Raw genomic sequence first — 27,633 nt, 5'->3', positions numbered from 1 at the left:
ATGAGCAGTTCCACTCCATCCACAGGTACTGTCTGTTCCTCAACATCACTTCCATTTTAGAGATGACTTGGCCTTTTTGTTGAATTATTCATTCGAGGTTTTACATTAATTTAGTTCAGCCAAATGAAATAAGTTCACAGTTGACGCCAAATGTGTTTTCATAATCTTTCATTAAAATTGAATAACTTTGCCCGCCTCTGAAATTACATTGCTTTCTGTTAATGTAACAAAGGGTATACAAGTGAGACAAAACAATACTTTATTCTGACTGGTGACAGCACTGTACGGTATAATGAGCACTATTGACGTTCCAGCCAATTGATTTCCTACATAGCGGCTGTGCTAGTTTACTTACAAAGTGAAATAATTAGAACTCAAATCAATATTTCATGCCTATTTATTTATTTTCTATGTGAGTGATAAGCTGGATGATGTACACTACAATCAACCGTTCATTATCACCTAAACATCCGTTTTGCCTTGGGGTCCTGATTAGCCTATAGAGGTATATTTTGCGATAATGACAAACAGACTGTTAATGATCCCTTATGTTTAAGCCAGGTATGCTATGAATATGAATGATACGTTCGGAAATCTTATAAAAGTAAGAAAAGTTAATGAAGTTTTAGCAAACGCTGTTTCATGTCGACGCTCTTCACACTTTTTCATGTGAAGTGTAAAGCAGCGTACTCAAACTTGGCATCTGAATTTTAAAGATTTGCTACCGGATGAATTTGCGTCTACAGTTGTTTTGATGTAAAAAAATAATAATAGTAATGATCATAATATCTTAAGTCTTAAGTTAAATTCAATCACTGTTATGGGACAGTGGCTTCTAAAAATCATACTGGCACATAATGTATTATTAAACGAAATTGTTATAGCTTTTTAACAGCAGTGAAAACTAACTCTTCATTGATCAATGGTGAAATGGTTGGCGAGAGTATAAGCTGTTATTTGAGAATCTGAATGGAGATAAAATGGAGGGCAGAGTGAAATGACCCCATCATCTGCTCCCCATCTTCTCTGTCTTTCTCTCGCTAACTCATCCTCCCCCTGGTAAACAATAATCCTTAATATGTTGTTGCGCTTTGGAAGGGGAAACAGTGGCTCTATTATTTTGGAAGTTTAAAGTGGAATGACCAGGGATAACCTCCGGACAGCTTCTATATTTTGATATTTTCTGCTTCTCATAAAAGCTACACAGCGAGCGCTTTTAGACGTGCTTGGCATTTTAGTGATCTGGCGAAATAATTGCAAAATGATGGCTTTAAATGTGGTCTAGTGTTGAATGGCTGGTATGATTTGCGGATGCATGTTGTGCTGAAACGAATACAAAAAGGAACAGAGGTGCTAGTATTGTTGTGAAGATCAAGGTTTGCGCTTCTCTATGAAGTATTGCCGTTTCTGGCATTTTGCGTGAATCATTGCATTTCCTTGGTGTGGTCATCATGGTATAGTCAATCTTTTTTGCTTTATTGTTTGAGTTTGAGACCGAATCACCAAAGACAGAAGGCAGAATTCGAGTACAAGAAAGTATTTGTAGTATTTAATGTTTTGAATACCTAGGTTTTGTCTAGCCTGGTTAAATGCCATTATTTTATATTACATATATGATAAGTATAAATATTATTTCTATTCATTATGTAATGTTTTATACATTTTAGAATTATATTGAAACATATTTAAATTATTTGTACTTTTAAAAAAATACATTTGTTTATTATAAATAAAATAACTTAATAACTGAATCATTTGGCCTTTTTTAGGCACAATTGTATTAAATATATACTATATTAATGTTGTACAAAAATGTATGATTTTAAAAAGAAAAAGAAAAACAAGAATGAAGGTCCACTCCTAAACTGTGCACAACACGTATGAGTGAGATTGTACTAATTTATAAAAATTCACCAAAATGTAGTCACGAATTGCCATGAAAGTCTGTTTGAACTTTCCTTTGTCAGTTTCTAAATCTACTGCCAGCTTTATCAATGGATAATGCACTTTTTTTCTCTTTTCAAATATTATTTTGTGTTTTATGTTTGTGTTTTATTACCAGCCAAAGGTGGATTAATGGTCTTATTTGGTTTATCTGGTCAAAACAGACCTGCCTAACCAGCTTTGTCAGGCTTGGAGATCAGCTAACCAAATTTAGCCCAATTTGTTCTGGCACTGAATTCTACATTGAATTGAATTTGACCCTCATATTTCTCTCTGTACTGGAGTCAGCGGTATCATTGTTTGGGTTTCTTGACGCGAAACGGCCTTCTCAGTACAACATGGTTATTGCTACGCAAAACTGGAGCCATAACAAAGCTGACCATGAGCCTTTGTGCTGATAGCTCAATCTAGCTAGCCCACATCAAGGTCAGTACAGTCCCTGCTGTTTAAAACTGATCAACATAGTTTTAAATAATTGTATTATTTAATAAAATGCTATTAATTTGACTAGGTGTCTTTACTTTTCCCTGAACACTTTTGATTAAAACGATGCTGTTCAATGAAAATCTTTTAAACATTTTCAAGCATTTAAACATATTTTCTTCTATATATTTCAGTCCAAAACATGCATTAACGTCACATTTGAAGAAAGAAAATTGTTGTCTAATGTGTGCATATAACATATTTGAGTACAATTCAGCGAGAAATATACTTTACAAACAGATAATATAGATATAAAAATAAACATTAAATAAAAACATTATTAATTCATTATAAATCTAGTTTTTATTTCTAATAGGCTATCCACGGTTTCATTGAGCCTGTATTTTCTTGCCTCTGATACAGTTAATATATATTTTGAAATATATTTTGGTATATATTTTCTATTTTAAAATATATTTAATTGAATTTCACTGTTTGCAACATATATGACTTATATAAATGACCCTACTAAACAAAGTTTAGTTTGTTAGTCTAGTTAGTTGAGTTGAGTTTATTCCCCCCCAACCGTGATCCTGCAGTCACTGCTTTTTCCTGCGGCTGTAGTTTATGAACTCCTGTGCATCAGAGCCTGCGATCTGAAAAGCATGTAGGACCGGATCCTTTTTCCCATGTGAAGCAAACCTTGTGTTCCGGCACATCAAGCATATGAGAGCCCAAAGGCTTGGAGTCGTTCCACCTTGGCAAACACATGCACACTTGATTGCCGTCTACTGGGACCACTCTGCCAGAACAATACAAGAGCATTTCTGCTCTGTCAAACCTGACATACTCCCTCTTGCTCCAGGCAAAGTTGACAGTACAGCCCTTAACCATGAGCTAAAGCTGGTCAGACATGTTTGACTGGGCTTTGGGTGTGTGTGTGTGTGTGTGTGTGTGTAAGTGTGTAACCAGCCTTTATCAAACTGAACTCTACAGTACTCTATTCTTACTCTAGCGCGTGATGGATCATAAACGATCTGACTTTTCATTGGATGTGGTTGTGACAAAGTGACAGGCAGGTGGAAAGGTGCAAAGGTAACGCTTGCGGTGAAGCACGGCATTCCAGGAATGTTAGATATGGGAATAGTTGATGGGAAGTCACAGAGAGCTCGGAGGGCGAACAGCATTCCCTGAATTCTGTGGTGTCCTAGCAGCAGTTTTACTGTAGTGGGATTCACTGAATTAACAGTGACAGCGAGGGAAAGATTCTTCTCTAGTCTCTCGGGTGATGCATAGACAAATATCATGGAAATTGGATGCTTGCTGCAAACAGGTAATGCTGCGCTGGAGAAATCCTGCCGTCCACAGAACAACTTCCTCATGCTTTTTTGCTTGATTTTAATGTTTGTCTACTTTTTTGGAGTTGTTTGTATATTGTAATGACACCTCTTCAGGCAAACTAAAAGGTAAATGTATCTGTATTCTAACTCTAGTAATTCTGAGTAGTTTTAAGTCTGAACCGATGTTAACCCATCTCATATGACAGAATGTGAAAAGAAATGTGCAGTGAAGCTTGCAGTAACAATATCATTGGGCCGAGACCATGAAAAAACTACCATCAAAAAAATTGGTCGATAACTCTCTTAAGATCACCAGGCATGATTTTAATAAAATTCCAATGAAACAGTAATTTCGTTAAATATTGTCACAGCACTCACGTTATTGCTCTTTTGTTGGTTTTGATTGCTTCTGTTGACCTCACTTTGGATAAAAGCATCTGCTAAATGACTATATATTTTAAATATAGTAAATAATGTTAATACACGTTTTCTATTGAAATTTTCAGAAATCATTCTTTTATGATGATTAGGGTTCAGTTATCTAAAAAAGTATTCATTTCATTCAAACATTGAATCAGTCAGTCAAAGAAATAATACAAATATAGATAATTATAATAATTCTTATTTATGTCATTTTAAATGTTATTTTCAATTCTTGCTTCAAACACTGATTTAGCTAAGTTTGCAAAGGAGACATTTCAAATTTTGGTCATGCTTTACTTGGGGAGTAATTCTCCCTACTAACTATTAACTAAGATTTGCCTCAAATGATTTAGTTAAGGTATTTGTTAAATTTAGGTGTGGGATTGGTTCATGCAAAATAAGGCATTAATATGTGCTTTATAAACACTAATAAACAGCCAATATGCTAGTAATATGCATGCTAATAAGCAACTTGTTAGTAGAGAGAATCGGTCCTTAGACTAAAATGTTACCAAATTTTGTCATGCTTAACTAATGTATGAAATTTCACAATCCATCCTGTGCACTGAGTTTACATATGGCCATTGAATTTCAAAGATTCGGTTTACTCATTTCCTCTTGAAAAGCCTGTGGCATATTCGATCCAGGGATGGTTCCTTTAATCACATTAAACACACAATAAGATTTGTTAACGGCACAATGAGATGAATCGCCTTGGTGAAGCCAGATGCCTTGATAGGTCATGTGTATGGTCACCATGGTAACACAGAGTCATTGGAAAAGTGGGCCAATCATCTTTCTGTTCTCCTAGCGGCTGCTATGTGGCGAGATGCCTGTCTCTAGGACACATAAGAGTCTCACCCATGCATTATAAACAACTCCCTAGACAGAGAAAAGGTTCAGGTATAATAATGCAAAATGTGTCCAAGATTGTGCTAATGAGGGATGTCATTAGGATGTGCTAAAATTTCATAATTGAGCTTATTCAAACTTGCACATTATATATTCCAAATGAGCCTCCAGGGAAGAAAACTGCAGACTAAGAGCTATTCAACAGTAGTTTATTGGTATTTTATTCCTAATATAATATATAAAAGCTTTTTTTCTTACAGCACATTGTTTTCATGCGTCCTTTTCTGCAGTATGGGAAAATATCATGAATTAAATCTGCCGTTCTGTAAGGGGTTTATCTTGTTTCTTTTCTCAGTTTGTTTGCTCTCTGCATGTGGTAGGCTACTGCCTCAGCCTGAATTGCATTATTCCACCAGAGGTTTTGTTTTGTTGGCTGTTTAATCAGACCCATGTTCTATGTGTTAACATTAGATGTCTTGCAAGATGCATGCTTGTTTTTCATTATCAATATCGATTTCGACTGAATCTAGATGCAGGGTCTGGACTGCGACAGACCTCATTAGTATAAAATAAGGGTTGGTATTTGTAGACATCAGTCTAGGCAGGACATAATTGGAAGTGACTATATTGTATAAGCTTGTGCAACTGGCTGTACAGGAATCAGTATGCATATACATTAGTAAACATGGTATACAAGGAAAAATTCTTTTTTTATTTATCAAAGTGCTGTATATTTTTAAGTAAATTGTTATTATTATAATCTGAAATGTATCATGGTTTTGGATGCCTTAAACATTTGCTGACACCAGCTTGCAAATAGACACTAGAAGGGAACCCAGGGAACAAATGTTAGTTAAAAAGAAAATGATAGCCTGAATGCACTGTACGTCTCTTTGCATATAAGCGTCTGCTAAATGCATAAATGTAAATGTAAATGTAAAAGGATGTCACTCATTATCATAACCCCCATTGGACTACATGCTGTTTGGAGCCTGTTGCTTTGATAAGATAAGTTTCTTCTTATAAATGCTATTTCTGAGGTGAATTTCACTAGATCCCTTTGACAGTGATTCATTTTAATAGCTCTAAAGCACACACTACAATGATTTGAGTCTTGTTGGTTGTTTAGTCACTTGTATACTTTTCCTTTTAGTGTAAATGTTGCATTATAAATGAGAAGTAGTCTCTTGATTCTGGGAAAAAAAGGCTATTGAGACGAGATGAAACCTCAAAATTTGTGAGGGATGGCAAGGTACGGGCTGGTAAGGAGGGGACCTGGTTATAAGATATGAGATGGGTCTGTGCTGGGCTGTGAGGGGAGGGATGGGATCACTGGACTGGGAGGGAGGGATGGGTCACTGTTAGTGTTGAGTCTAGATCACTGTCCTGTGCTGTGAGGGGAGGGTCTAGATCAATGTGCTGGGGTCTAGATCACTGTGCTGGGCTAAGACAGGTGGGTCTAGATCTCTAAGAGGGAGGGATAGGATCACTGTTAGTGGTGCATCTAGATCACTGTGCAGAGCTGTGAGTGGAGGGTCTAGATCACTGGGCTTTGATGGAGGGATTTGATCACTGTGCTGGGCTGTGAGGAGCCAGATCACTAGGCTATATGGGGAGTGTCTGGATCACTGTATTGAGCCTGTTCCTTTTTTTAAAAATGTGTCTGTATGTCCTGCTGATGGCAGCACTTTCTTTTGTGCACTGCTGTTTCTCTGTGCCTCCTCGCGTCGACAGAATGCTCAGAATGTTCAGAGACAATTTGAAGCATAACATTCGAATGTAGCCCACTCCTGGTTGTAATATGTCTTGGTAAAATAATAAATGAAAGTATAATACATTCTACCATTATTTAATTTTTCACCTGACACTGAGACTGACAGTGATTGTTTTGATGCTGTAATCTGTAATCATATGATCACAAGCAGCACAAGAGCTTGAAAGAAAACTGCAAGGGTTGAAAGCTGAGGCCAGGCACTCCGCCACGGTCTGTCTCTGTTAAACCTGTCACCAGCCTGTGATGTGCCCCTGGACATAGCCAAGTGCCAAACGCCCCACAGTGGGTGCCATTTGGAGTCTTGACAGGCTTCAGAGGCCTGCTTAATCCTGTAAGGATGTCATATTGTTTTGAGGGGAAGAGTCAGAGATGCTGCCCACCACTCTCATATTGTCTGGTTTATGTTTCTGCCCATGTTTGTTTGTCTGGTGTCTCTTGACCTTCATTGAGGGTCTTTTGTGAGGCCAAAATATTTTGTAACCGTGACCTTTTTGGTGTCAGTCAATCGATAATAATAGTGTTTGGTGTCTGACGGGTCTTGCTTTTGTAATATCCATGTACATCAATGCCAGTTTTGGTATTTGGAAAACTGGTCAAAAAAAAAATTACAATCTGTCTTTTTCTTTTTCCTCTTTGGCAGCTAATGGCACTGACAGTAAAACATATAAAGGAGAACGATCTCCTTGTGACCCCTCCCGTGTCCTCCATATCCGCAGAGTTCCCATCGAAGTGTCCGAGGCAGAGGTCGTCTCACTAGGAGTTCCTTTCGGCAAAGTCACCAACCTGTTGTTGCTTAAAGGGAAAAACCAAGTAGGTGCTCCATTAACCTGCAAACACATCTCTGCCCTTTCTTTCAGCTCTGTAAGCATTTTGCAGCATGACCATTGGAACCTCAGGCATTTAAGGAACACTGATGGGTTTGAAATTTGCCTTTTGAGATCCTCAAAACTCACCTTATGCTTTCATGTTGGTTTAGCAGTGGAATTTCTGGATTAAACGGCATGAATAAGATCAGAGAAAACCAGCATACATATTCCCACTGTTAAACCTCTGTGTAATTCATCACAGTGTAACTAACATGATTTAGGAAATGTAGGCCTACTTCCTCTGTGCAGACAATGGTGTGACAATACCATTGTTCCTGGCATTGTCTTGAAAATAAAAAAATGAAGCTTATTATTATTGCTGTCAAATGATTAATAGCGATTAATCGCATCCAAAATAAAAGGTTTTGTTTACATAATATTTATTAGTATACTGTCACTGTGTATATTTATTATATATATATAAATACAAACACATGCATGTAGTTCAAGTTCATTTATTTATATAGCACATTTAAACAGCCACACAAGACAGACCAAAGTGCTTTACAGAACAAGCATATAAGAATAAAAGCAGAAAAACACACATAGAGAACAACTAAGCTAAGATTAATTATAAAATCAAGAAGCAAATGTAGAAAAAATAAATAAATAAATAAATAAAAATAAAAAAAATAAGAACAGTCTAAGATAAGAAATCAATATGCTAACGAGAATAGATATGTTTTGACCAGAGACTTAAAAACAGGGAGGTTGGGAGCAGTTCTGATCTCTAGAGGCATGGTGTTCCACAGACAAGGCCCTGCCACCGCAAAAGCACGCTCCCCTCTACGCTTAAGTCTGACACGAGGGACTACCAGCAGCGCCTGGTCGTGGGATCTGAGACTTCTGGACGGAATGTACGGATGAATAAGTTCAGAGAGATAAACTGGTGCTAGGTTGTGTAAAGATTTGAAGACAAAGAGAAGAATTTTGAAATCTATTCTCTGCCGGACTGGTAACCAATGTAAAGATCTGAGGATGGGAGAGATATGGTCATATTTGCGACAATTATGGATGAGTCTGGCTGCCGCATTTTGGACTAACTGAAGACGGGAGATTTGAGAATCTGATATACCGCAATATAGTGAGTTGCAATAATCCAGTCGACACGTGATGAAGGCATGAACCGCCATTTCCAGAGTTATTGGAGTGAGAAAGCCTTTGATTTTAGATAGTAAGCGAAGTTGGTAGAAACCAGAACTGACTACAGATGAGATGTGTTTATCAAACTTTAAAGACTGGTCAACAAGAACACCTAAGTTCCGCACTTCTGTAGATTTAAAGGGAGATAGACCTCCCAAGTGTGGGCATGTGAACTGGGACCTTTCACTCGGGCTGAAAACAATGACCTCGGTCTTATCATCATTAAGGGATAGGAAATTTTGAGCTAGCCATGCCTTCACCTCCTCTAAGCATAGATGAAGAGAGTTTAGTGCTGCAGGATTATTGCGCTTGATTGGAATGTAAATTTGGGTGTCGTCTGCATAAAAGTGAAAAGATACACAGTGTTTCCTAAAAATTGTGCCCAACGGTAGCATGTAAAGAGAAAATAGAGAGGGAGCCAAAATAGAGCCCTGTGGAAGACCACATCTCAGGGGTGCCATGGAGCTGGAAAAGTTTCCCATTTTTACTAAAAACTTTCTGTCAGTAAGGTAAGACTGGAACCATGACAGGACAGAGCCTTTTATGCCCACCCACGTCTCCAGTCTAGCTAGCAGAGTAGGGTGGTCAACGGTGTCAAAAGCCGCCGACATGTAAATATTTTTTTAATAAATATTAAATATTTTTGTGTACAAACGTATGTATAAACATTTTTATGTATAAACGTAAATATTTTCAAAATATATACTTTGTGTGTATTTATTTATACATAATAAATATACACAGTACACATACATAATGTAAACAAAAACTTATTTTGGATGCGATTAATCACGATTAATCGTTTAACAGCACTACTTATTAAGATTTATTTTAGGCAATTAATGTAATAATGTAAACATCATGGGTATTTTATTTAAATCATTTAAACAAAAATGTTCTATTACTTTTTATTTTTGAGGGTGTAAAGCTTATTTATTCTTCTTTCAGATAATGTATAAATCTTAATTTCCATAAATTTAACCTTATCGCTAGTCTTGAGGTCCAAGGTGTACATTTGTGTTACAGTAATGATAATGTAATTTTTTCATAAATATATAAATCTTAAAATAGGGATCATTCTCTTTTTCCTTCAGACTGAACTGAATTATAACTCTGATATAACTTTTTTTTTCATGAGACTGACCTATAAAACAAATAAAACCACAATTCTAAGAAATACCACCATCAAAGAATAATTTTGTCTGTATTTTTCCTTTATAAGGAATGATGAGTACAAGGGTCCAGATCTGTTTTCGCTTCATTAGTAATGGCCAGTGATATAAACTGAAGTGTGCATCCTTTCAAACACATCAAGGTCCATCTAATAACAGATGCCCTGCAAAAACACAGCAGTCTCCCACTCTGGCATCTTTTCATATTCAAATGGAAACTGGCATATTTAGACAAGAAAACACAGGCAGACAGATTTCTAATGCCCCTGTTGCATAATATGTTGTTTGCTGCTTGATTTGATTGAGGCTTCAAAAGATTTGGTTTATTGTCAGATTCTGCATCTATAAATCTTTCACACCTTGCTTGATGAGGTCAAAATAATTAATAGAGGTGTCTGTTAAGATAAGCATCACTACTGTATTGCTCATGCTTAGGGTTAGTGATTTCAACAATGCTTCGACTTGAAGTATTAAACATTGTCCTGCCACAGACAAGATTAAGCGTGCTCTATTGTCCGTCCATAAGTGCAGAGCAGCACTTATTCTTCTTCATCTCCATTTCTTTTAACCCACTAATATTAATTTAATTTGCATTAAAACAGACTATGAAAAAGTTGGATTAACTGACACCACATATGTGCAATTATCTGAATGCTGTTGTTATCAGGGTTGAGCACTTACAGTATGTCTCTCTTTGCACTGCAGGCTTTTATAGAAATGGCTTCTGAAGAAGCAGCTATCACCATGGTCAACTACTACACCACAGCCACACCCCATGTCCGCAACCAGCCCGTCTACATCCAGTATTCCAACCACCGTGAGCTCAAGACTGATAATCTGCCCAATCAGGGGGTGAGAATTACTGTCACTCCAAACACTTTTAAATACCTCTTTCCCCGGCATAGTAGTGGTAATGACAGAGAACATTATCCAAGATTTTATAAAAACATGCTTTAAAATTGTTTTTGTTTAAATGCAATTTTTAAGTTGCTGTCACGTTTATTGAGGCTTGGCCAAATTTCATGGCCGAAATTTTGTAATTTCAGTAGGAATCTGCATGATTGGGAGTTTTGTGTGAGGATGAAACAACATGCAGATTTTACATTGGTTAAAGAGAGTGTTCACCAACCAAAAGCTGTTTGTACAGTACAGTACAATGACATCAGAAATTTGACTCCACCTGTAGATATATACTTTTTGCATTCATATTAGTTCTCATGAGTTATTATTTATTGAATATACTGTATACTGTTTTCAGTTGTGTTTAATATATTGACTAATAATAAGTAAAAAATAAATTATTCTTATTAATGCATGCAATTTTACTTCTATTAAAAACATTTAATAAAATAAATTGCTATGTCATAAAGTGGCAAAGAAAAAGCAACTTTCTGAAAAGAAAACTTTCTGACCTTGTTATAGGTGGAAATGCCCCACTATGTTCCTGAGAGGCTCTAACATTGAACCTATACAAAATTGAGCTTGTTTTCTTTTAATGAACTGGTGCAAATGATATCTCTGCATATTTAGTGCCTCCTTTAATCTTTTGCTTTACCCAGAGCTATTAGTTTTACAATATGTAAAACGGCTTATTACAGAGTCATTTGCTGATAGTGCATTTTAGTGCTTTGGGAATCGGGCATACCCACTAGTGCAGTAGTAAGACTGAGGTGTATTTGCATGTACTCTGCATGAGTGTAAAGTTTTAGAAGAGTTTATAGAGTGTTAACCCTGTATGTCTCATTTGTAGAGGGCTCAGGCTGCTTTGCAAGCTGTCAATGCAATGCATTCTGGGAATATGACTCTCTCTGGGACTGCGACAGCCAGTGATGGTGGATTGATGCCGGGACAGAGTCCTGTGCTTCGTTTAATAGTAGAGAATCTCTACTACCCAGTGTCTCTAGAAGTGCTACACCAGGTAAAACTACACTATACAGAAATTGTATGATTCTTTCATATAACGCTTGTCATTGATCTCAAATTGGTTTTGAAATTGGCACTGATTCCTGATTCAATTCTGATTCAGAAGCCTTTGCTAAAAAATTTTACTTGATACCAACTTTCATTTTGATATTTGGGAATATTTTTATTAAAATATCAGCATGCTTTTTTTCAATTATATTTGCACTTGATCGATATGTCAAGTAATATAATGACATGCAGAGACATTGCTTTCCACAATATGTCAAGCAGGATATTTCCGTTGTAGTCTCAAATACTTGTTGCCTTATTTGTTTGCTTGCAATGTTTTAATTGTTTACCATGTACACTTCCTGCTTTATCACCTAGTGACCTTGTAAAACTCCCTGGCACAAAATGCTTGTGTTTAGAGGTTTCATGTAGGTCAGTCATGTGGAACGCAAAAGCTCAGCATCTTAAACCAGCCTGAGGTTGTTTACTGGTCTCAGTGGAATAAAAGGCTGGTTTCAACTGGAGACTGGTCAAGTTTATTGGTTTTTATTGGGATTCTGGCCACTTATCAGTCGGCTGACCATCTAAACCAGCTCAAAACCATCTTGGTCAGGTTGGGTGACCAGCTAAACTGAAGAAGAACAAACCACCTTGGGCTGGTTTAAACTAGACGTTCTAACATATCTGTTTTTAATGTTCTTGTCCTCTCTTAAATTTAGATCTTCTCAAAATTTGGGACGGTCCTGAAGATCATTACCTTCACCAAGAACAACCAGTTCCAGGCCTTGCTTCAATATGCAGATCCAATGAACGCACATCACGCCAAAGTGGTCAGTCCTGAAATATAACCCACAAAATGCTCTTGTTATCTCATTGGTGGGATGAACTGGGTTGGCAGCCATGCTAGTTTATTTCCTCAGGCTGTCTGTGGAGACAGATGGTTTATCTGTGGTCAACTCTGCTTCCTAATCGCTCGGCCGCCCCGTATAATCAAAGCTTCACAATCAATCACAAGGCTGCTCACACCTGTCCTCCATCACCTCAGTTTTGGTGCTGTCTGGTATTTTTTTGGTGCAGAGCTGAAAATTTGTCAAAGCAACAGGAAGACGACATGAAAACCAGCTCCCAGTAGACCGCACAAATCAAACCGCCCTGTAATTAATATGTCACCGTTGAGGTTATCTAATGAATGCCAATGCAGCTCACCAGGGGAAAAAGAGCTAGCAAGTAATTACTCCTCTGGTCTGAGGGTGTTATCTATTGTGCGGCTGCCATGTTGCATTGCCTCCTTGCACAAAGAGAGTATTTGTTAGTGTAACAGGAGGGGTGGGGACGGGGGTCTTTTTTGAAATGGGCGATGAAGCCCCCCTTCCTCCCGTTTAAAATTGCTGCAAAAAAGAACCATTGTTCACAAATGCACCTTACTTTCTCTGCACTTTTGGCTGGAAAAGCGCAAGTGATTATCAATTGCAACAGTGTAACACTAAGTACATTTTTACATGATATGAAAATTACATAAAGTAGCATTCAAAAGTTTAAATAATGGATTTTTTATTCAGCAAAGATGCATTACATTGATCAAAAGTGACAGTAAAGACATGTAACCATTTTTTTTTTATTTCAAATGAATGATGTTCTTTGTAACTTTAAATTCATCAACAGTGCTGGATAGTAACTGATTGCATGTAATCTGGATTTCATAATCAGGTTCCATAAATTAAGTATTGGTAATTAGGCTATATTACATTTTAAATTATTTGTGATCAGACTGCTTTTTTTTATTGATTACATATTATTCACATGGTCACATGACATTGAGGTAAACTGGTATAATATTTCAAGTGTTTTATTTTGATTGTTTATTTTAACTTGACGTTTTTCAATTAATTAGAAGCTTTTCATTAAATTCACAAAGCCTCTGCTGTTACTTTGCTGAAACTTTGACGTAATGTAATGTGTAATGCACTTCATGAATTCAATGGAGTATATTTTCCTTCTTTTTATATTTTTATATCAACATGATCAATATGATACAAGATTATCCTTTTTAAATAAATGTGATAAATAAGTTAGGTCAAAAGTAATCTAAAAGTAATCCAAAAGTAGTTTGATTATATAAAATGTGTAATGTAATGGATTATGTTGCTGATTACTATTTTTGTCGTGTAATTTGGAATCAGTAAAGGACTACAGTTTGTAAGTAATCGACCTGTTCATCAAAAAAGTGTATCACAGTTTCTAGAAAAATATGAAGCAGCACAACTGTTTTCAGCATTGATAATTAGGGCTGTCACTTTTAGTTCGAAAATCGATTGCACAATCCATCTGACCAACAAAAAAAAGTTTCGAAAATGAAAATAGTGTATCGATTTTAACCAAATATGTATAGTATTAATTTTAAAAGAATTAAACAATTATAAAATATATATGTAACAAAACTCACAAACAAGCAGAAAAGAAAATAAATAATTCCGAAAGCGCAGTAACACCTCTTATGCTGCGTTGCGTTCACACCAAACTCGAACAGACCGTCTGGGGCGAATGATTTCAATGTTAAGTCGATGTAAAGACGCGCTTGCGCACGTCTGGAGGTCTCTCGGCGTGGTAGACATGAATTCACCTCATTCGCGCATCTAGTTACAGGAGATTTTGAGTTATGAAAAGGACTGTTGCAAGCTGACAGCGACCAGCTTTTGTGCCTTGCGCAGCTGTAACTGAGTGTCATGTGACACCAAAGACTGGAGTAATGATGATCCTGACAATTCAGCTTTGCATCACAGCAATAAATTACATTTTACAATATATTTAAATAGAAAATAGTATTTAAATTGTAAAATATATTTATTACTGTTTTTACTGTATTTTTTATCAAACAAAAGAGCTTTGATAAACTTAAACGGATAGTTCACCCAAAATCTAAATTATGTCATTAATAACTTAATAATAACCCTCATGTCGTTTCAAACCAGTAAGACCCCCATTTATCTTGGGAACACAGTTTAAGATATTTTAGATTTAGTCCGAAAGCTTTCTGTCCCTCTATTGAAGCTGTGTGTACAGTATAGTGTCTATGTCCAGAAAGGTAAGAAAAACATAATAAAAGTAGTCCATGTGACATCAGAGGGTCAGTTAGAATATTTTGAAACATCGATAATACATTTTGGTCCAAAAATAGCAAAATCTATGACTTTATTCAGCATTGTCTTCTCTTCCGTGTCTGTTGTGAGAGAGTTCAAAACAAAGCAGTTTGTGATATCCAGTTCACGAATAAATCATTCGATGTAACCGGATCTTTTTGAACCAGTTCACCAAATCGAATTGAATCGTTCACTCCAATACACATTAATCCACAAATGACTTAAGCTGTTAACTTGTTTAATGTGGCTTACACTCCCTCTGAGTTCAAACAAACCAATATCCCGGAGTAATGCATGCACTCAAACAGTATCTGACTGAACTGCTGTGATGAACACCGAGCCGAGCCAGATAACGAACAATAGACTGACTCGTTCACGAGTGAAGAACCGGTTGCATCGGTTTTCGGATCACCAGTAGTTCTTTCGGACAGTTCGATTCAATAAACCAGTTGAAGAAAACGGTTCACTGGTTCTTTTACGTTCAACGTAATGGCGTCATTTGCGATGATTGCCCTTGATTCAAGCCTTTGGTTTACCCACGCTCATAACACTAGCACAGAATCAGTTCAGAATCAATCACCAAAATAATCAGTTCGGTTCAGACGCTCTGTGTGTCGGTCTGTTTCACGCTGAATCACACATGCGCAGTATCATCAGCTCCTCGGGTCTCGAATTGGACGCATCTGACAGAAACGGTTCTTCACTCGTGAATGAGTCAATGTTTTGTTCGTTATCTGGCTCGGCTCGGTGTTCATCTTCAGTTCTCTCTTCACAGCAGTTCAGTCAGTGTACTGTTTGAGTAAATGAATTACTCCTAGATATTGGTTTGTTTTAACTCAGAGGGAGTTTCAGCCACATTAAAAAAGTTAACAGCTTAAGTCATTTGTGGATTAATGTGTATTGGAGACAAGAACCGTTTAAAACGATTCAGTTTGATTTGGTGAACTGGTTCAAGAAGATCCGGTTACATCGAATGATTTGTTCGCGAACCGGATATCACAAACTGCTTTGTTTTGAACTCTTTCACAACAGACACAGAAGAGAAGACAATGCTGAATAAAGTCATAGTTTTTGCTATTTTTGGACCAAAATGTATTTTCGATGCTGCAAAATATTCTAACGGACCCTCTGATGTCACATGGACTACTTTGATGATGTTTTTCTTACCTTTCTGGACATGGACAGTATACCGTACACACAGCTTCAATGGAGGCACTGAGAGCTCTCGGACTAAATCTAAAATATCTTAAACTGTGTTCAGAAGATGAATGGAGGTCCCATGGGTTTGGAACGACATGAGGGTGAGTTATTAATGACATAATTTAGATTTTTGGGTTAACTATCACTTTAAGGTGCCCATTTCAAAAACTCTAACCAGGCTCAAACGTGTGAAGGGTAGTCTATATATTTCTGCTGTAATGGACCGGGTGTTGAATTGCAGTTGCTAAGATGTTCTGAGTGTTTTCCAGCGTGTTGCTTTGTAGTTTCTAGGGCTGTTGGAGTGAGATGGTTGCTTATCAGCCCAAAAGAGCCCACCCTCGAGTCCTCACGATAATCTAAAGTGTAGATTTGGCATTAAATATAGACTAATGAGATCATTTTATCATCCAACACTGATTGCTTAAAGCCAGCGGCACAGACTTCTGCAGAACAATCCTTTATTCGTCCCTGTCGTTGCTCAGGCCACTGTCAGGATTAGATGTGATTTGCATTTGTCATCAGGGTTTAGTTAAATGAACTGGCTCCACGGGAGAAGTTATTTCACATCGCCTCCGCCCTGCCAAACCTGCTTCAGGCATACACAGACAATTCAATAATGAAAATGTCGCAGTGGATTAAGAGGCGAACTCTGTCATGTTGAGTGGAAATCTTGTTTTCTTATTTAAGGTTTATATATATCCAAAATGGCCTTAACGAGATGGAGATTATGGGCAAACTGTTTTGTCACTGTAATGGCTGAAACTCAGTGCCAGGGAAAGATTACTTTAAATGAAAATGATCTCTTTTCTTGCAAATATATTTTGAGGTTGAGTTTATATCGATTGGTTTTCACTGCACATGTTGCTTTTCATTCCGTTTGGCTTTGCACTTTGTCCTTCCTGTTTCTCAGACTCTGTGGAGATACAAACCTTGTGACTGTGGCTGCTTCTAGATCAGTTTTAAGAGTTTGGCTGTCGCTTGCTTTCAGATGTTGATTAACAGATAGAAAAAACTGAGAGGATATGCTCAGGCTCCATTAATCCCTGATGTAATGAAGCAGAGCAGGTGTAATCAATGAGAATGTGCCAAAATAGACCAATGTCCTGTGATCGGAAAGACAAACACGCTCCGGCTGTCTGCGCGGCTGCATGGATGACATGCAATGCTGGGTGAATCAAAAATATTTTCATTATATACTGTATCTGTACATGTGCAAAACACTTAATTGTTCTAAAATGGACTTGTTTTTATTTAAGCAAAGTATAATTTCTTTATTAGAGAATTGCATTGTAATGTTGTATGTGTCTGTGTTAGGCTTTGGATGGGCAGAACATCTACAACGGCTGCTGCACTCTGCGTGTTGAATTCTCCAAGCTGACCAGTCTGAATGTGAAATACAACAACGACAAGAGCAGGGACTTCACACGTCTAGACCTGCCCTCAGGGGACGGACAGCCCACGCTGGACCCCTCCATGCAGACCGCTTTTGGTAAGACACATACACACAGAAATACATGGGTGAGTGTTTGATCAGGGGAACCTTTGTCTCCTATTGATGATTTGAAACATACATAGTGTTTTAGTTTTAAAGAATAGATTTTATTAGCATTAGATTTTTTATTTTTAGATACTTAAAATATTTTTTATTACAGTAAATTGCATAGTAAATATGATGTTAAAATCTGGAAAATTCGACATGAAGTTTTATAATCATACGTTGCAATTATATTTTTAATAATTATACTTTTATTTTATATTCGTATACTTATATACGGATAAATAATATATAGTAAAACTGCTGTCTTTACCACTCAACGTTTTCGCCAAAAAACTGAAGTATATCATTACCATCACACATCATTACCGTCACACACAGTACCAAAAGTTCACAGCATCCCAGAAATACCAAAATTCACCTGATCAAGGCCACGTCATCTGATTCAGGAAGTGTGGTTAATATTTTGACACATTAAATATGGTGCAAAGACATTTGAAGATATTTGAATATAATATTTAAGATAATGAAAAATACTTTCAGTACCAAATGTGTGTTTGTCAAATGTTGCACTAATTGGAGAATCTTCTATACATGGGATACTGGAGGAAGTTTTGTGGTGTCAGCATGTGTGTTGGAGCTGGTAGTGTATTAGATAAAAGAGACGACTTGTACCCAGATACAGACACTCACACTCACACTCACACACACACACACACACACACACACACACACCCCATCTGCTTTAGTCTGTGATTTTCCTTTAGCTCTGAGGAAGTTCTTGTCCCAAGCTAAAGGATGTCAGACTTAGGATGCTGCTTAAATGTCAGTTTTGATCTTGGGTATGAAGATATTTTGCACTGTTTACTTGAAAAATGTCCACTTTGATTTTAGATTTGTCACCAGATCATTTCAGGTTTATTTTGGCTTAAAAACATCTTAAAGGAACAGTTCACCCAAAATGAAAATTTCCTGAAAATGTACCCTCCCTCAAGATGTGGATGAGTTTGTTTCTGAGTTTTGCAGTGAATGGGTGCCGTCAGAATGACAGTCCAAACAGCTGATAAAAACATCACAATAATCCACAGCACTCCACTCCATCAGTTAAGGTCTTGTGAAGTGTAAAACTGTGTGTTTGTAAGAAACAAATCCACCATTAAGACATTTGTTTCTGGCTAAAATATGAGTCCTTTATCCACAATACTGGTATCTCTAGTGAAACTATTTCTTATCTGAATCAGGAGAGAAATATGCACAGACGAAGCACTGTTTATGAGTGAAAATTGTCCAAAACAGTTCTGAACAAATATGCAGGCGGATTTTGATGTGGGTGACAACAGAGAATGGGCTTTTTTACTGAAAGAGTTAATATGGATTGTAGACTAGAATTTAACTTTAATGATGGATTTGTTTCTTCTAAACACATGCACAAGACAGTAACTGATGGACTGGAGTGGTGTGGATTACTTGTGAATTATTGTGATGTTTTCATCAGCTGTTTGGACTCTCGTTCTTACGGCACCCATTCACTGCAGAGGATCCGAAGATGAGCAAGTGTTGACCCTATACTTTGTTGATGCAATATTCCATTAATTTGTGTGTGTGTGTGTATACTGACATTTGTTTTTTTAATCAAACCTGTCCATTTATCTAAAACTTATTTTCCATTAGAAAGAGCAGTGTAAAGCAGATATTTTCCTCACTTCCTCTTTGCCTGAACGATCCACGTGTGTTTTATTATAATGCTATCGGTTGGTTGCATGCAGACTATCAAAGGGCACGCCTTATCGCACATGCACACAAAGTTCTGTGGGCAGGACAGTGTTTGCAGGGTAGATTTATTGTGTGTGTGTGATTGTCAGAGGGGAGGCAGATAACTCTGACTGCCCATCCACACATCTTGTTGTCTCAAGCTCGGTAAATTACTCGCACTGTCTCGAGCGAGAGGCCGTGTGGATACTGATAAGACCGGTGTGTATTCTTGTGTGTGTTTCTGTAAATCAGAGCTGATGAATTATTTCTGGGCACAGCCAGGAATCTAAGGGGCGCTCGATGACGTCTCCAGACGCCCGCTAAAGCAATAAAAGCTGTTCAAATGGCAGCTTTTATTAGACCACTGCCATTTTGTTCGGCCTTCTTCCGCAACGCCCCTCGTGAAAATGTTTTATTGTTGTCAGTAGGACTGTTTTGAAATGTACGTCCACTGCTTGTTCTGAGCTCTGTGGTGGCTTACATCTCAATAAGCTGAATAAATCCATTTTAAACAATGGTGTCACACTTAAGCCGGTCCCTTCTGGGAATTCGAGATATTGCATGAACAAATTGTGAATTACATGAACTCAGCAAGTCAAATTATAGGACGATAATAAAACTGTATGTGCGCCTCTTTTATAGATTGTGCTGTTATACCGTTAATATAATTTAAGGCTCTAGCAGGGTTAGTGATTTTACATTAAGTTTAAATTTCATGACTCTAAAATGTCATGGTGTAACCAGTACAAAGTAATAATGTATTGCTCTCGCACCTTGAATTCATGTTTATTATTGTCACTATTAGTATTGTTTGGGTACAAATGTATTGTGCAAGGCTGACCCTGTGTGTGTGTGTGTGTGTGTGTGTGCAGGGGCTCCCGGGATAATTTCCTCTCCTTACCCCGGGGCGGCTGGTTTCGCCCCTGCTATCGGTTTCCATCAGGCAGGTGAGATTTCAGACACAGTCACACTCTCACATCACATCTCAGTAATGAAGGCAGCGTCGTGCGGCTCACGACAGTCTTCAGACTGAATGATCAGAAGTATTACTGTGTCACCACCTGAGTCACTTACAAGCCGCATCTGCAGATCGACACCTGCAAAATGAGCAAAGTGAAGAGGGACTAACACAAACACAAGTATTGACTTCACATATGAAAACAGTTTGAAAGCTTTGCATTGGGAATTGGCTATTGATTGGTTCGCACCGTTTTGATTTATGCAATCAATGCATCCAATTTAAGGTGTAACATTTCTCTTTAATTACATTTTTCAAATAATAAAATGCAATAGCTAAAGTCACTGTGCAGCTTCACTTGAGTCTTAATTAATGTTTTCTTAAAGACAACATTTGAATATGAGTTAAATAATATATACACTGCTGTTAAAAAGTTTGGGGTCTATAAGATTTTAAAAATGTTTTTGGAAGAAATCAGTTTTCCTCTCCAAGGTGGCATTTGTTTTTATCAAAAAATACAGTAAAACAGTAATATTATGAAATATTATTGCGGTTTAAAATAACTGTTTTCTATTTTAATTAATGTAATTTTTTGCAGCGATGCAAGGTTGTATTTTCAGCATCATTACTCCAGTCTTCAGTGTCACATGATCCTTCAGAAATAATTCTGATGTGCTGATTTACTGCTCGAGAAACATTTCTTATCATTAAGTTGAAAACAGTTGTGCTGTTTAATATGTCTGTGGAAACAACACTTCTCAAAAGAACAGCTTTTTTTTTTTTGTAGAAATCTTTTATAGGATTATAAATGTCTTTACTGTCACTTCTGGACAATTAAATGCATCCTTGCCGAATAAAATCATACATTTTTGTAAACCATATAGACACCAAACATTCCAACAGCAGTGTATTATTTATCATATTCAAAATGAGACATGTATTCACCCTCGAGTTGTTCCAAATAAAATAATTTTCTTCACTTCTGACAGAAATTATGGCATAATCAAGGCCTCAGTCAAATAAAAGTACCATTAATAATATTATCATAACAAATATATCAGTATTTTAATATCAGATCTCAAAAGTCCCATCCTACGTTATTTACCACTGAATATTTTTTCCCTCAATTGAAATAATTTGTCCTTCACATATTAAGCTTTGCTCTATTTTCACACTCCTGACCCTGATCTGGGCTGGCTTTATTTAAACCTCTTACTACAGCGACCATCCAATTCAATACTCATTTGGACTAAATTTACCCAGCATGCCTGAACACATTGATTCGATAAGCTATTACAAGAAGACCTTATGTTGCTCATCTGAAAGTGTGGCAACAGGTTGTAAAAACGAATGATTGTTCTAGAAGGTTCCCTTCCTCTCTCTCACGTTACCCCTCCTCATCTGTGCTCCGCTCAGGCTTGTCTATGCAGATGCCTGGTGCTCTGGGACCTCTCACCATCCCTTCATCAGCAATGACAGGACGGATGACCATTCACGGCATGGCCCCCACCGCCATCCACTCTGTGCTCCTCGTCTCCAACCTCAGCCCCGAAGTGAGTTCCACCCCCACCACCCTCAATACCACCGTCCTACGACATAACTAATGTCAACACAAGCGACTAACCTTTCTCTGTGAACCCTTTCACCACAAATCTGTCATTTATATGGCATAAAACTGATTACAGCTGTAGGAAAGACTTTACAATTATACTGTAAGTGACCTTCAAAAAGCATTTTGGACCATAGTGGTTTGTCCAATTTCTGAATCTGTCTGTCTGTGTAACTGTCTGTCTGTGTGTGTGTGTAACTGTCTGTCTGTCTGTGTAACTGTCTGTCTGTCTGTGTAACTTTCTTTCTGTCTGTCTGTCTGTGTGTCTGTCTGTGTGTGTAACCATCTGTCTGCGTAACTGTCTGTCTGTCTGTGTAACTGTCTGTCTGTCTGTATGTCTGTGTAACTGTATGTCTGTGTGTTTGTCTGTATGTCTGTGTAACTGTCTATCTGTCTGTCTGTGTATCTGTCTGTCTGCATGTATGTCTGTGTATGTCTGTCTGTGTAACGGTCTGTCTGTCTGTCTGTCTATGTCTGTGTAACTGTCTGTCTGTCTGTCTGTGTAACTGTCTGTCTGTCTGTGTAACTGTCTGTATGTCTGTGTAACGGTCTGTCTGTATGTCTGTGTAACGGTCTGTCTGTCTGTGTAACTGTCTGTGTAACTGTCTGTATGTCTGTGTAACGGTCTGTCTGTATGTCTGTGTAACTGTTTGTCTGTCTGTCTGTCTATGTGTAACTGTCTGTATGTCTGTCTGTCTATGTCTGTGTAACTGTCTGTATGTCTGTGTAACTGTCTGTCTGTCTGTATGTCTGTGTAACTGTTTGTCTGTCTGTCTGTATGTCTGTGTAACTGTCTGTCTGTCTGTCTGTCTGTGTAACTGTCTGTCTGTCTGTCTGTCTGTCTGTGTAACGGTCTGTCTGTCTGTATGTCTGTGTAACTATTTGTCTGTGTAACTGTCTGTCTGTCTGTCTGTCTGTGTAACTGTCTGTCTGTCTGTCTGTCTGTGTAACGGTCTGTCTGTCTGTGTAACGGTCTGTCTGTCTGTGTAACTGTCTGTCTGTCTATCAGCCTGTTTAACTGCCTGTCTGTCGATCTGTCTGTCTTGTCTAACTGTCTGTCTGTGTTACTGTCTGTCTGTCTGTCTGTCTGTGTAACTGTCTGTCTGTCTGTCTGTCTGTCTGTCTGTCTGTCTGGTATGCTGTGTCTGCCATGATTGTGTAGCCTAGTGAACCAAGACTATTTTGAAGGCTCAGGAAACCTTTGCAGGTGTTTTGAGTTGATTAACTGATTGGTCACCATATTCTAATTTGTTGAGATTTGTTGGGTTTTTGTTAAATGTAGGCCAAAATCATCACAATTGAAAGAACCAAAGACAGTAAACTACTTCAGTCTGTGTGCATTTAATTTATTTAATGCATGAGTATCACAATTTGAGTTGAATTACTGAAATAAATGAACTTTCCATGACATTCTAATTTGAGATGCACCTGTAGGTCTATTGGAATAATCTGAGCAATTATTTTTCTAATAGTATTGCACAGAGACAATAATAGAAGTTTAAACACTCACTGACCTTTAACATCAGTGCCTTTACAGTGATTCCCTCTAGTCTTTTTTTTCGTCATGTGAGCTAATCCAAACCTATTTTCATGTGTCTTTATTCAGTCTCAGCAATTGGTGTCACAAGACACTTTCTTCATTTAATTCTGTAGTGTTAGTGACCAGCATTCACCTTGAATTGCTCAGTGTCAACATGTTTCACAGCCAATCAACGCATCAATTAATGTTTCTTCATACATTTTACACATACCCATTTCATCTTTTTCCAGCACTTTTAAAAATTTTGTACTAAGTGAATTTTCATCTCTTGCAGAGCATATCTCCACACGGGCTCTTCATTTTATTCGGTAAGGATGAATTTATTACTCTTCTAGATTAGATGTGCAGACGGCTGTTTTTATAAAAGCAGTAGAGGATAGAAGCTGAGTGATGAGACCATTTCCTTACGAACACACAGTCAGGAGATTATTTGCAGATTGTGACCCCGTCATATGAATGTTCAAATTTTCTCATACATACGCTCAGCGTGTGCCATTGTTATTCTCCCTACAATTTAATAACTGTCAACATCAGAGACAGACCTTACTGTGAGTGATATCCTTTAAAACGTTTTCTCGTCTGAGCATGTGAGGAGTTACTGTCGCCCTCTGCCTTCAATAATGAAACACTGAGATCCGCAGATAGCGTATTATTTGCTGTAAATTGTGTTCATGGCGTGTTTGAGCACAAAAAGTCTACATTTCTCTTTTATCCCTGCAGGAGTGTATGGAGATGTTCACAGAGTCAAGATTCTGTTCAACAAGAAAGAGAATGCCTTAATACAGATGGCAGACGCCACGCAAGCCCAGCTCGGTACGTCAGGTTTTACACCGAAATCCTTTTCATCTTTTATACCTTCGCTTCATCCTTTGATCAGCCGTCTTCATCAGTGATTTCTGTGTCTGTATTAAAGCTACAAATCATTTTCATCAAATATTCTGATGCAATTTAGTAATAGATTTTGAAATGGTGCAATGAGAAATGAAAGGACTTGTACACATTGCAAAGGTTTGGTTGTGATGACCATGTTTAAATGCAGTATTGATTGATTGCAGATTGCGATGCTTGATAATGATGACGTTGTTTTGATGTCTCAAGGCTATAAACATTATTTATTAAATTGAAAAAATGAGTGGATGAAAAAATTAATTTTGTGTAAATTGCTTGTGAAAACATTCTTGTGTAAACTTTCATATCAAATGCTACGTTTACATACAAAATACTGTGCAAAATCTAAGTGTAAATGTAGAATATGAAAGTTTGCACAAGAATGTTTTCACTAGCAATTTACACAAATTAAATTTTTCATCCACTCCTAAAAATGATTTACACACACATTTACAAAACAATTGTGAACAATGCACAGAAAAAAAAAATGGTTTGATTGATTTAAAAATGTACAACATTTTGCACAGTAATTAATGTGAGAATAATTTTTGCTGATTATTTATTCAAATTTACATAATGGTTTTGCTAACACACTTCAGACATTTTCAGAAGAACGTTTCGCCACCGATTTACACTTATGCTATTGATTTACAAATTAACTTTTTTGTTTTATCAATGTTTTATGCAGTAATTTGTGTTTGAATCAATTTGCAAATCATTTACACATTTACTTTAAAATGTTTTGCGAAACTATTAACAGAAATTTATATAAAAATTGGTTTTATGCACAATTTTCACCTAAATTTATGTAAAAATGGTTTTGCTATTGATTTAAACAGAAATTAACATAAGAATGTTTTTACAAACAATGTACAGTTCATTAATGAATGAACATAAGAACCTTTGTGTAAGAATCATTTAGAAAAATTTATTCAGAATTTCAGTGTGTGTGTGTGTGTGTAAAAATATTAGAATAGAACTGAGTTTTTGTTGTTCAAATGTAAGAAAAAGGTCTGTTCGGAGTATGTGTAATATGATGTGTCTCAGGGTTAACACTTATCTGTAACATTATCTCTGGGTTTGTTTGTGAAGCCATGAGCCATTTGAACGGTCAGCGTCTTCATGGTAAGGTGATCCGTGTGACCATCTCGAAGCACCAGACGGTGCAGCTCCCCAGGGAGGGTCAGGAGGACCAGGGCCTGACCAAAGACTTCAGTGGGAGCCCGCTGCACCGCTTCAAAAAGCCCGGCTCCAAGAACTTCCAGAACATCTTCCCTCCCTCCGCCACCCTGCACCTCTCAAACATCCCGTGAGTAACTGGCACATACACATACACACACACACACCGGGCACCACCCACTCAGGCCGCTGGCTTACTTGGTGCAAATTTCAACATTAAGGATGGAATTAAAACTTAAACTTTATTCAATTCTTAGGGTGTCTAAAAAATATAGACGTTGGCTGTATTGCAATATATAAAAAATGTGTTGTTTGAATTTCCAGAAAAAGAAACATCATTGTAATGCATAACATTACAGTTTAATACCACTTAAGCCCCACACCTATTATCATATTAGCGCTTGTTTCACTCCACTGGAAGCTTTGCATTATTGGTGGCATCAGATAAGGTGCTATTTTCGTCCTTTCTTTGTTTCTTTCCTCCCCCAGTCCCTCCACTACGGATGATTTTCTGAAAGACCTGTTTGCCAGTTCTGGATACACAGTCAAGGCCTTCAAGTTTTTCCAGTGAGTTCTCTTCACAATTATTTCTGTTCTCAGCCTTCATTTATTTTAATAAGTATTTGTTCACATGGGGATGAGTCTGCTTATATCTTTATTAATGACAACTTGGCCAATAAGGATGAGTTTTTTAGTGAAAAAAACATGAATGGAATGTTATAAACATTGTCTAAATGATCTTCTAAAAAGTGAACAGTGATTTTAAGTTTGCTTGGAAATCATTTGTAGTTAGGTGGCCCTCTAGGAGCAGAAAAGGACTTTCTTTTATATACTGTTTAAAGGGATAGTTCACCCAAAAATGAGAATTGTGTCATCATTTACTCACCTTCCACTTGTTTTAAACTTTTATGAGTTTCTTTCTTCTGTTGAACACAAAAGAAGATATTTTGAAAAATGCTGGTAACGAAAATATTTGATGGTAGCCATTGGTTTCCATAGTATGGAAAAAAATACTATGGAAGTCAATGGCTACCAGCAACTGTTTGGTTACCAACATTCTTTACTTGAGTAAATGAATACAGAGTTGTAATTGTTGGGTGAACTATCCCTTTAAGTTGTGTTTTTTGTAATATACCTTTTGGCAGCGGCTATTTGCAGTGTAAATAGCAATAAAGGCTATTTACACTAAGTTACATTTTTACTACTTATTGCAAATAGTGCCAATTATCTGCACCTCGGTATTGTAGAACATTGTAAAACATTATACAATATTAACTTACTGAGTGTAAATTGTCATTTTAATCAAATTATTGAATTAATGCCACCTTATTGGGACAATAAAGCCCTCCCTATACCTATCCTATCCCTACCCGATACTTTATTTTCAACTTTTTGATTATATTCTTCATTTTCATTTAAAATAAATGCTTTTCTGATGTAATTTGAAAATGTGGAAAGGGAGAAAAAAAAAGATTAAAACCCAGGTCGACCGCATGAAAATGAATACGTCACATATTTTACCATCTGCGCCGACTTTTTGGTTGTCTTTTGCAGTGTTAGACTAGCAGAATCACACGTTGGTGGGCGGAGTTAACGTAAATAGCTTCAGACAACAAGGCGCTTAATAGACACTCTGATACCATTTTTTAGTTGATGGTTACCCCAAATGACAACTTTAGAGGAGTCATTAAAACGTATCTAATTGGACCAATTGGTCCTAAATTTTAGGATCACCCAGTGTCTGATTTATATTATCCATATATGATTAATAGGAAGGACCGCAAGATGGCGCTGATCCAGCTGGGTTCGGTGGAAGAAGCCATCCAGGCTCTTATTGACCTCCACAACCACGACCTGGGAGAAAACCACCATCTGCGAGTGTCCTTCTCCAAATCCACCATCTAGCAGCGCCTTCACTACAAACACACCCTTTCCCCATCCTCCCCGTTCCAGCCCTTCAACCTTCAGCAGTCTGACTGTTTCGTTCAGAGAAAAAGACTGGCTGACAAACTCAACAAAAAAAAAAA

General features: G+C 37.3%; 1 protein-coding gene across 1 annotated transcript; it reads left to right on the top strand.

Annotated features, from left to right (window-relative positions):
- On the top strand, positions 1–27,633 carry LOC113109670 (polypyrimidine tract-binding protein 3-like). Its single transcript, XM_026273384.1, has 13 exons — positions 1–25; positions 7,397–7,566; positions 10,643–10,789; positions 11,688–11,855; positions 12,568–12,678; positions 17,500–17,674; positions 20,305–20,379; positions 21,807–21,943; positions 23,814–23,847; positions 24,260–24,352; positions 25,520–25,736; positions 26,096–26,173; positions 27,379–27,633. Exons 1-13 carry the CDS (start codon positions 1–3, stop codon positions 27,509–27,511), a joined length of 1,563 nt encoding a protein of 520 aa, XP_026129169.1. The 3' UTR covers positions 27,512–27,633.

This window comes from Carassius auratus, chromosome 10 (assembly GCF_003368295.1).
Source record: "Carassius auratus strain Wakin chromosome 10, ASM336829v1, whole genome shotgun sequence".
NCBI lineage: Eukaryota > Metazoa > Chordata > Actinopteri > Cypriniformes > Cyprinidae > Carassius > Carassius auratus.
Note: the sequence above shows the minus strand (reverse complement) of the source record. Positions and strands in the feature narration are given on the sequence as shown.